This window comes from Taudactylus pleione, unplaced genomic scaffold (genome assembly GCF_031769625.1).
Source record: "Taudactylus pleione unplaced genomic scaffold, aTauple2 ptg000113l, whole genome shotgun sequence".
NCBI lineage: Eukaryota > Metazoa > Chordata > Amphibia > Anura > Myobatrachidae > Taudactylus > Taudactylus pleione.
In genome coordinates, this window is record NW_028284515.1 from 16,019,447 (window position 1) to 16,031,314 (window position 11,868).

General features: G+C 45.7%; 1 protein-coding gene across 5 annotated transcripts in view; it reads right to left on the reverse strand.

Moving 5' to 3' along the window:
• Positions 1-6,348, reverse strand: part of DCAF4 (DDB1 and CUL4 associated factor 4) — a 40,659-nt gene extending 34,311 nt beyond the window's left edge. The window contains exons 1-3 of one of the 5 annotated variants that reach the window (XM_088471340.1): positions 6,259-6,348; positions 3,535-3,630; positions 3,121-3,209 (exon numbers count right to left, since the gene is read on the reverse strand). In XM_088471340.1, coding sequence (XP_088327466.1) covers positions 3,121-3,209; positions 3,535-3,629 — 184 coding nt within the window. In that variant the 5' untranslated portion in view covers position 3,630; positions 6,259-6,348. Of the gene's footprint in view, positions 1-3,120; positions 3,210-3,534; positions 3,631-5,199; positions 5,219-5,627; positions 5,704-6,085; positions 6,220-6,258 lie in introns of those variants that run through there. The other 4 variants (XM_088471342.1, XM_088471341.1, XM_088471343.1 and 1 more) reach the window with 4 other exon arrangements.
• Positions 6,349-11,868: the final 5,520 nt, after the last annotated feature.

The window sequence follows — 11,868 nt, forward strand, 5'->3', positions numbered from 1 at the left end:
GAGCTGGAAAGAGATATCAGTAAAATGGTTTATGAGCTCCTTCAGTTTTAACGCATATCGATGATTTTTATAAACGTTTCGATTCTTCCCCATTCCTCTGGGTCAAGTGTCTCTCAGAAGTCCTCCTTTCACTTTATCTCATGGGAGTCCTTGGGTGGCTCACTGTATATGAACACGGTAAAAATGCTCTGTTGGACGGATATCTGTTGACTGGAGGAAATGGGAGTACACCCAATAAATTGCAATGTTTGTAAACCCAGCTTGAGAGGATGTGTACTTTGTTACAGTGTGTTAACCTGTTTGAAGTAGCCATTAAAAGAGTAGACTGTTGCCACAAAGTGCTGCACGTGGTCAGCAGATGGTGGCATTAAAACAATGCTTTATTGGTATTAAGGGGCCTAATGTGTGCAAGAAAACATTCCCCAAATCTTCAACGTGTCAGTGTTGCCTGTGGCTACTGTAGCCTCAGTTTCCTGGTCATTGCAGACAGGAGTGGTAACTGGTGTGTTCTTCTGCTACTGTAGCCCAACCACTTCAACAGGTGCGTTCATAGATGACTTTCTACATACAGTACAACTGTTGTAACACATGGTTTGAGGAACTGCCCCCTTAGTATGCAAGCTCTCATGGGTAGGGCCCTCTTTACACTTGCTATCCTCCCTTAGCACTATCCACGATCTGTCACCTGTGCTCTATGACATGTTTCCAAATCTCCTTCAGCTACTCCAATACGGTATGCTCACCATTACATTGTGTACAGGCTCATCGAGCACCAAACTTCCTCCCGTCCCTGAGACCTACCACCCCTTCTCATACATAATTTTATGGTTATTGTAGTTATAACAATGTGACATGTTACTTATACCATTACCATAAAAATGGAGTATACCAGGAGCCAGGTTCAATTAGCACAACTGAGATGCAGCCTAAAAGCAAATGAAATCTCCCTGACATAGGGCCTGACTCACTAAGGATCGCAATACTTAGTACGCACACAGTTCAACTGCGATAGCAAGCCAAACCAGTGTAATTGCAATACAAACTCAACACTACATAAGGACACCCACTCTGCCATACGCACATCTGTAATATTTAGCAGAGTAGCGAAACCATCGGTACAATCGTAGCGTTCCTGCTAGGCTGGTTCAGCGGGGCATCCTGCCCTATTTCTAAAGGAAGAAAGTACCCTGCCCTCCGACGCCCTGTGGGTTCTGTCCCCTCCCGTGGGCCAGCTTGACATGCGGGTGGAGAAACGACGGTGCAGCGGTCTCCGCCGGTGAATGGATGCCGGGTGCACGTGCCCAGCATCCATTCACAGTGTCCGCAGCGCTTGGGGGCTGCCCGGCTTGTGTGGAAGTGCCGGGCACGCCCCAGGAGTGACGAAAAAGGGACGAGTCAAAGACACGCCCCTTTTCATTGACCACGCCTCTTTTCGGTCGCACACAGAAGTGCCGTGTCTCTAGATCTGGCACCGGACCTAGAGTGAACACTACAATCGAGTACCAATGAACCCATAAGCACAGTTGCACAAACCCTGACTTTACTCAGGAACTGCTAACAGCCACGCACGTTATGAGACCTCAGGCTGACGTAGTGGATAATTTAGGCATGCCCCTGCAATGGCGCTGAAATGCACTGGCACACCTGCTTTCGCCTGACCACCTCCCCGTCACCACCCACAAACAGCACTTCCCGTCAATCACTCTGCGTTGGGTCTGCGTAGCCTCTGCGATTGCAGTGGCCAGCTCGCGCACTGCGATACAGACGCATGCTCAGAACACAACAATCACCCAATTGCATGTATATTAGCAACTGCGATCCAAGCTGAATCAGGCCCATAGACCAGAAGAAATATGTATCTGCTATGGCGCTTCAAACAGTCGCTATACAATACTCATGAGACCAGAATAGTAAAATAACACGTTTACAAGGAATAATAATTAACAACACTTACTAGTTTATATGTACAATATAGCAAAAAAACACCTAATTCACCTAGATGATAGATATATATCTATATATCTATCTCTATCTGATGTAAAAAGAGAAGAAAGAAAAGAGCGCTATTTCGTGCATGAATAAGTTTATTAAAAGCATAAATATCCACGTCTCCAAACATAAGAAGATGGACTTGTACCAATTTAATATACACTGTGGGCTGGATACCACATGATATATACTGCACCCATAGGCAGAACTCCGTCCCGGCTGCTAGTCTCCTCACCGCTCAATGAGACCGCTCAGTATCGCGATCGGTGACCTCCGGAGCTTCTCACCACGAGTAGGACACCAAACGGTTAACACACTGCGTCAGTCAGGCCACGCCCTAATGCGTTTCGTAATCAACTTCGTCAGAGGGCTGGCCTGGCTGACTCTGACGAAAAGATGGTCGACGCTACAGAGTCACGCCACGTCCTGAATAACGCGCAAGGAGGCTAGATGTATGAAGACACATCTGTAGTTCTCCATATTGGTTTAGAATAGGCTGTTAGCTCACTGCAAATAATCTCCTACATGTGCCTGGGACCGTACTACAAGATGTAACAAACCAGCAAGGTAACAGACTTTCTCTGACACGCTGCAGATTTAGCTGTATCAGGGCAAGTGGAAGCCATGATGGGTACAGCCCATCTGTCTGTAGATGCTCCTATGATTTTGCCAAGACCCACTTGCAGACTGCTACTCTCAATTTGTTGCTAGAAAAAAAAACAACAAAAAAAAAAAACACTGTGGTTTAATTCTCCTCTAACCTCATTAACCAGGCTTTGTTCCCCACAGAACTGAAGATAACTGGACATTTTTTGTTTTGCACACCATTCTCTGTAAGAGCTAGAGACAGGAGTGTAAAAATTTTAGGAAATCAGCTGTTTCTACAATTCTCAAACAAGCAAGTCTTGCATCAACAATAATACCATGGTCAAAGTCACAGGGATCATATGTCTTCCCCACTCATTTTTGGTCTGAACAACTGAACCTCTTGACCAGGTCTGCATGCTTTTATGTACTCAGCTGACAATTCTACATTAAAGTCAATGTACGTTGAAAAATAAAAATAAAATCTGTAAGGAGTTAGGATGCACAGTTCGCACGCATGCATGTTTCTCTTGTAAGAGTGCTTACCTGGTGCTGAAGATGCTTGAGGGGCACTGGAAAAAGAACGCACATCTTTGCTTGTTTCAGCAGATTCTGAAGATGCTCCCAAACTGTACCTTTATAGGGCGGGAGAAAAAAAAATAAAAATGGATGTATGTTTTAGTATTGAAAAAGGATGGGGGAAAAAAAAAAAAAAAAAGCCTCCAAGTTACCAGTAAACCCAAGAGCATGCGTCCTGTATCAAATCAGTTCAAGTTTATGAAGTAAAATATACATACTAATATACAAACCAATGTTTGTTGCAGCTTGTTCCTCCCAGTGCTACAAATGCATCATATGTACTTTTCATTTTTATTTTTTAAATCTTCTTACTTTTGTTACCAGCTACAACGAACATGAAAAAGATAGTTACATTGTATTAAAAAACAGCACTGAGCGCACCTGTCATTATATCGCCTCTGTGAATGCTTTCTCCGACAATTACGGTTGTTCTCTCTTTTGGGTCCCATACCTTCTGACCAGTAATTCCGCCTCATGCTAAGGTAATAAAAACATGGTACATCATGTGATACAAGAACAAACCATACACGGACTACATAGAAACTTTATATCCCAGGGATGTTGAAAATTAGGGGGAGATGTATCTAATTTTCCAAAGAGTGGAGAAGTTGCCCATAGCAACCAACCCACTCCAGCCTCTCATTTTAGTAGCGGATTGGTTGCTATGGACTCGACCAATGTAGTACGTTTTTACATACGTATGAATTAATTTTTTATTTTTTTCCCTCCTCTTTTCTTATTTATATTTTCAATTACAGTTCACAATTCATTACACTTTGCATCTTGTTTTGAGGCACTTCTGCTAACTAAAATTAAATAAATTCTTGCAATACACAAATTGTGTTCAGACACACAATATAAATTTATTGTTTTATAGATCTAAAGCCTCTGAAACGCTCACAGCAGATTTCCCTTAATCGAGGGGTGGCCAGACTTTCGGACTTTGTGGTCTACTCTAATAGGCGAAAATTTTTAGCGATCTACCCAACAGGGACATTTGCGCATGCCTGGAAAAGTGGGCATGGGGGGGGTGGGGACTGTCCCACCACCAGGTTGCCAGGGCAACCAAGATTTTACACCTTGCGATTGGATTGGCAGAGACCCCGACCAGGCAGTGAGGAGAATGAGGTTTTGTTTACAAACAAAACTCTGTTCCGTCCACTCCACAGAGCATGACTACCGAATCCAGCGACAGTCATGAAAATGAGGACCATCCCCATTCTGTCATTGGAGGCACTCCTATAGGACACGCAGCAGCCCAAACAAGGAGTATTGGCCCGCCAGTGATCCTGCAATGATAGAACCACAGCACCTCACCGGCTGAGATCACACAGCCAGCAGCAGGAGGCAGTGTCAGTGAACCCTGAATTGAAGAGCTCCACAGCACCTCACCAGCTAGATATTGAAAGGCAGAGGGAATAGACCTTAGGACTATGGAGAGTAACATTACTGATGCTGCAGCACCCGTTTAACCCACTCGGCTGAAGGCACGAACAACCTCGGGAGGGGGGCTGCTGTGTAAATGTCACTTTGACATGCTGCTGGGTGCCCTATCACACTTCATGGACATCATTGGCTGGTCTGTCAGGAAGCTCTACAGCTGCTCATACTGCAGTGACTCTCCCTGCAGAGCACGAATATACACTTGCCAGCAACAGTGGGGGCAGACTGACACATTTTGGGCAGGCTATGTGGGGACACTGCGTTGGGGCAGGCTATGAATTGTTCACCAGAGACGGGCATGTATTGGGGATCTGATGGCATGTGGGAAATCCTGAGGCGCACTGAAGGGACAAGAGTGGTGTTCTATGCAAGTTTTTATATATTTTGGTTGCGGACGATAGTCTGGCTCCAAAACTTTTAAGCTGGCTCCTATATTTTCCAAAAATTTGTCAAGACCTGGGTTAGTACTGCAATCAGTAAACCAATGTCCATGGTATGACAAATAAAGATGCTGAAGATAGACATAGGCAGTAAACTGGTTAGTAATTGCTGGGTGTTAGTCACACAGGTGGTATAGAACTGAACAGTGATAGCTCATCCTACCCCCAGACCACACAGTATGCCGACTTTCAATTATCCAGGGAGCCTCACACTGTGTAGCTCAGGTGCGCTGTGTCTGAGTGTGGCTGTAGTTAGAGATGCAGAGACGCTGTCTAGCAGCGGGCACACTGTGAGTAGACTGTCGCATGGCCGGCGGTTCAAATCCCAACAGAGGTGAAGATCTCAACTGCTAACCCCCCCAGTGCATAACCCTATCCCCCCTCTAAGTGCCTAAACCTACCCCCCCCCCTCTTCCCCACAGCCTAAACCCAAGTCTCCTGGGGGAGAGTGCCCAACCCTAACCTCCCCCTAGGAGTGCCTAACCCCCCCCTTCCCCTAGCCTAATCCTAACCCTCCCAGGGGGGGTAAACGTCTAACCCCAAGTCCCTCGGGGAGCCCTAAAACCTAAACCTCCCCCCACACAGGGTTACCTTCATTCGGTATGCCGGGCGTCAGTCTAATATCATTAGTACCTTGCCAGGATTAGACAGTCAGGAGAGAGATAGATGGGGGGGGGGTGGGGGTGTATATATATATATATATATATATATATATATATATATATATACACACATACACACACACACACACACACACACACACACACACACCATTTTTACGGGATACAGGGATTTTCTCCACATAACAGAGCACATAATACAGAACATTACAGCAGCCTAGTGTCTATGTTCCCGGAGTTCCCGGATTCCAGGGCCATACAGGTAAGGAGACATTAAACTCACATGTATGCTATCAGTATGGCTTCACAATTTAGAGTAACTACGCTCAGGATCCGCTTGTAACACACATAACAGAAAGAAACAAATGTCACCAAGTCAGCATACATAATGACATTTAAAATACGTATCTATGACAGCAACAAACATACTGTGGCTCGCCACTGCCAGTTACTGTAGAACCAGAAGTTCCAGCATACCCTGCTTACAGCCAGATATCAACAGTGCGTCACAGGAGGCATAGGCAGCTATGACGCCCCTCTGGGACAATAGAGAACACACGCTGAGCTAGTCAGGAAGGGATGACAGGCTGCTAGATACTCACAGACCACAGACTCAGGACAGGAACAGAACAACCAGCAGACACTGCCCACACAGGAAACATAAATACACGTGTAACCAGAGACCAGACACCATGCCAGACGAGAGAGTCCCTATTCCCCTTTACGTTACCGCTGCTGACATCTAGTGGTGATGGTAGGAACTACATCTAAATTAAGCGTTAAACAGGTGATATTTTGTTTTCATTTCCTCACAAAAGAGACATTTGACTGCAGGGATTGAGTTTATTGTAACAGTTATGTTTTGATATATGTTTAGAAAATATAACTGTAATCGAGAGAAAAAAGTTCACACCACTGAATATTGGGTAATGACGAGGGAATCATCTCCTGTAAGTTATATTTATCACAGTTTCCTTATTCAAGGGGCAGATTTATACCCCTTTTCCACCAAAATTCGGGGTCTGACCCGGAGTTGGAACAGGGTTCCTATCCGGATCAGACCCGGAATTTAAAATCCCAAGTCGGCACCGCTCACACCGCAGTCGGGTCTGCATAGACCCGGCTTTTCCAGCGTGAAAGTGGACGCTTGGAGATGACGTCATCTCCAAGCGCCACTGAAGCCGGATCAATCGGCCGGCTTGCGGCGCACTGCAGGTCATCGAGACCCGGAGTGCGCCGTACACACAGAAGGGTTTCACGGGTTACTCCCGTGTTAAACCCTGCTATTTACCTGGGTTGGATTGCTGGGTCACTCAACCCGGCAATCCAACCCTCACACCTTTTACACCAAGGAGCTGCCCGGGTTAACCCTGCAATAACCCGGGTTTTAGCTCCGGTGTAAAAGGGGTATCAGTAAGCAATGGATTTTCAAAGCCCATGATGTTTGCCGATGTTGTTTGCCATATTTAAAAGGGCAATAACAGTACATGCAAAAATCAGGCTTGTTTTGCATTAAATATTATTGCACTTTTTAATCTGGTAGGTAAAATCTACAAAAATCGATGGTTTTGAAAATCCATTGTTTATTAAATAAATAATATGCCACTGAAGTTGTACAATTAGTGTCTTTTCCAGGTTTGGATTTGTTTTGAGGCCCCAAAATTCTGGGATTGAGGAGCACTGCAGACTACCCATTTTAGCATATATTCTATTTTATGTATTCCTGACATCATATAAAACCATACTTGCCTACTTTTGAAAAAGCATTTCAGGGAGATTGTGAAAGCAACACCTATAAACGCGACGGTAAAGTGGACGTGTACTGCTACATATGAGAGCCGTGTCATAACATTTACTTACATCCAAATGTAAATGAGCCCCAAAGCAGTTAAGCTGCGTACACACAGTACGATTTCAATGAACGATATCGGTATCATTAAATTGTTCATTTTTATGCAGCCAACGACCAATGAACGACCAACGATGCACGTTCCCGCATGGACGATAACGATACCGTTGGTCTGCCATGCATGCAGGCCAACCTGGACGATATTGTTAATTTTCCATAGGGGTTTGCGATCGTTGGTCGTTCAGTGTTGGTGTTATCTTTTGTGTGTGGATAAACTATATCGTTCATCCAGCACACCAGGAATTTCAAGGGAGATCGTTCAGCGATATCGATCGCTGAACAGATAGTCCCGTGTGTACGCACCATTAGTAAGATCTATTTGTTGATGAAAACACACAGATGCTGACCCTCCTACATGACCCCTTCCATCCTGTACAAATTGCTCATGGACTTCCCATGTAATTTATGATTGCAGCCTCCTGTGGTGAAACACCTTTCTCATCAATTACCTAGTTTGACACAGGTGAGGGCAATCATAAATTAGGTGGGAAGTCCAGGAGCAGAGCAATTTCTACTGGGTGGAAAGGGTCATGTTGGAGGGTAGGCAGATGCTTTTCAGAAAATGCATGTAGCCATAGGGATCACTGGGGCAGATGTATTATAGCGGCACGTTAAGTGCCACTATATCACTTCCTGCTTCGACTCTTTACCGAGATGAAGCAGGAAGCACTAATGATGAGATGTATGAATATCTCATCGGCCGGAGCGGGAGAGTGTAAACTCCCCCCTCCGGCGATCCCCACTAGAGTCCACAGCGCTGTGTTTCAGTCCCGGTCAGCTCCACTGAGCATGCGCGAGATCCTGCGTGCAGCCCTGGAGCCAGCAGCCACCACAGCAGGGACAGCACTGTCCCTGCTGTGGGGATAGGATATCGCCAGGCTGTAGCTGTCGATAGCGACAGTTACAGCAGGCGGAACATTCAGTTGAATTGACCGTTCATACATGCCCTGCCGTTCGGCGCTGCTATCTTGTAGATAGCAGCGCCGTTAATGACAGGGATAGCACCCCTGTCATTTACCGCCAAACCCCCCGATTATACAACGGGGAAAAGCGGTATCAGAGCACATAACGTGCGCTGATACCGCTTCGGAGCTTCATACATCTCCCCCATTGTGCCTTATAATCAATGCAGGGGAATTAAATTAATGATCCCATTTGAATGTATATGTGTTTTTTTTTATGTAACAGCTTCATAATGGGGGTCAGGGAGATTACTAGACTCTTCAGGGGGGGCAGGGAGATTGCTGCTATTTCAGGGAGTCTCCCTGACAATGAGGGAGAGTTGGCAAGTATGCCTAAAACATAATGATCATTTTAAAGTTAAGGCCCCCATACATCAGCAATTGATTGCAGCAATCGTGCAATTTGCAAAATCAATTGTATATAAAAATCTTTCCCTTTTTCAATCAATTGCAGAATTGCCACAATCGATTGAAAAAGGGAGAGATTTTCATACACAATCGATTGCAAATTGCACGATTGCTGCAATCAATTGCTGATGTATGGGGGCCTTGTCACATATGGGGGCTCCGTCGTGCACATGCGCGAGACCCGAATAGCGACGGCTTGGGTCTCGCACCAAAGGGGGCGTGCTGTCGATGGTGAGTGACAGCACGCCCCCTTTGGTGGGCGTGCCGGGGGCGTTGCTGCCCAGACGGAGGTGTTCCCATCGGAACGCCTACCATCTGGGGCTAGCCCCACTGACATCACAAGTGATGTCAGTGGGAGTGCTTTTGGCTCTGATAGACGAATAGTCAATCAGGTAATGAATAAATTAATACCAAGGACAATGCCGACTACAGGACACCACACTATGGGCTTAATTCAGAGGCGGCCGTACGGTCTACGACCACACGATGTTTGGCCAGTGCGCATGCGGAGGGAGCCGGCATGCGTGAGACCCGCTACCCGCTACGACCGACAGCGCCGGTCGTAGCGGGTCTCTTTCCAAAGGGGGTGAGCTGTCGATGTTGATTGACAGCTCACCCCATTTGGAAGGCGGGCCGGGGGGGTGGCAGCCCAAACGGAGGCGTTCCCATGGGAACGCCTACCGTTTGGGGGAGGTCCCACTGACATCACTAGTGATGTCAGTGGAGAGCTTCCGGCTCTGACAGAGCCAGAAGCTCTCCGGGACTTACGACAAGTGAGACCCTACCCTAGGGTCTCGTCGTAAGCCCCGATGGTCGCGATGGTCTCTGACCATCGCGACCATCACCCGAGCGGTCGTTAGAGCTGTGGGTGTAAACCCACAGCCTAACGACCGAAACAGAGGCGGGCGATCAGGATGCAAGCGGCCGCCCAGTTTCTGAGCGACCGCTTGCATCCTTCGACCGCCTCTGAATGAGGCCCTATATGAGGTGAAGTAATTTAACATCATCTACAATCAACAAATAAAATTTATAAAGATAAGACAACAAGAGATAATTTAGAGAATGCTTAATAAACTAATTTGTCCGTTAAATAAGGCTATAGAGAGAGAAATAAAGTAATAAATATTATATATATATATATATATATATATATACAAATTTCTCTCTAACCAAATTTTTTTCAATAATAAATAAATATATAAATAAATTAAAATTAAAACTAAGACAAATGGCAAAGAACAGAGGATAATGTTTTAATAATATACTATATAATAATTATTTATAATAAAATAACAACAAGGTGAATTCACATAAATGTAATACACACATTTAAATATATATATATATATATATATATACACACAAAAAAATTGTGCGCACATACATATACACACATACACACATAAATAAAATGAATGTAGGACCCTATAAACTACATGAATGGGAAATAAAGGGAAAATAATGTAGTGCATATACACACATCACATAGTGGTATGATAATCACGCATTATTGCGGCAATCGCAATAACCTATTACCGTCATGAAGTATATATAAATGAGACCATATAAACTAAATAAAAATAAAAATAATAATAAAATTAGAATTAGAAGAGAAAAAAAAAATACTAAAAAGAATTAGCACCTTTTATTTTTTAAAAACACGGTATCAGACTGTATTATCAGCTTCACACTACAGCTGATTATATCATCCGTGACTTTGATACATTTGGCCGGAATATTCACTGTGACGGGCAGGGGTGTATCTAGGGATCCGAGCGCCCCTGGCAAGGTAATGGACTGGCGCCCCCCCTCCCCCCATAATTTCAGGAAGTGCCCCCCAGTAGTAGTCCCCTCTATGCAGTGCCCCCAGTAGTAGTCCACCCTATGCAGTGCCCCTAGTAGTAGACCCCTATACAGTGCCCCCAGTAGTAGCCCCCATATGCATTGCCCTCAGTAGTAGTCCCCCCTATACAGTGCCCCCAGTAGCGGCTATCCACCCCCATAACGTGTCCCCAGTAGCGGCCCCACAATACAGTGCCCCCAAGTGCCGCCCCCACAATACAGTGCCCCCAGTAGCGTCTATCCCCCCCATAACGTGCCCCCAGTAGCGAACACCCCCTATACAGTGCCCCCTAGTAGCCACACTCCCCCACTGTGCTGTGCCAGAAAAAAAAGAAAAGCAACTTACCTGATGCCTGCCCCTGCCGACGACCGCCACTATCCACTCCTCCGGGCCCGCTCTCGCTCTGCACTATGGGATGGGAGAGATGTCATGACGTCTCTCCCATCACTCGCTGCATGGGGAGCCGAAAGGCGGAATGAGTGAGCTCCAGCCGGCTCCCTCCGTGGACGCAGCAGCAAATGAGAGTCTGTCTAACTCTCATTGGCTGGCTGCTATAACAAACAGACAGCCGCCTGTTTGTAAACTGTGTAGGGCAGACCGCTCTAACTGCAGTCTGCCCTACACTTGTGGGGCCCGGGGGACTAGCGGGGTAGTCCACCCATTGGCTGCTGGTGGCACTGTCGGATGGCGCCCCCCCTTTGGCTGGCGCCCCTGGCGAGTGCCATCCTGGCCAATGGGTAGATACGCCCCTGGTGACAGGCTCACAGTATCTAAGCCTACTCATTAATAGGGAGAGCTGCCTATCATGTATTAGGCTTCTTAGTGCCATATTCTGGACTACCAGCTACACATCAATTGTTAGAGCACTTAAATTAGGTTCTCCAGTCATCTATTTGGTATTGAATTTCCACAGGTGCAATTGGAGACTTATTATTGGAGCCTGATCAACTGCTTTATTTGTTTCCTCCCCTGTGAATTTTCTGTCTTTTTTATATAATTCATGTTTTTATTTATATGTATTATAAGATATTAGTGGAGTCCATTGTTATGTCTATTTGCACCATTTGCTTATGCTTGGTACATAATACCG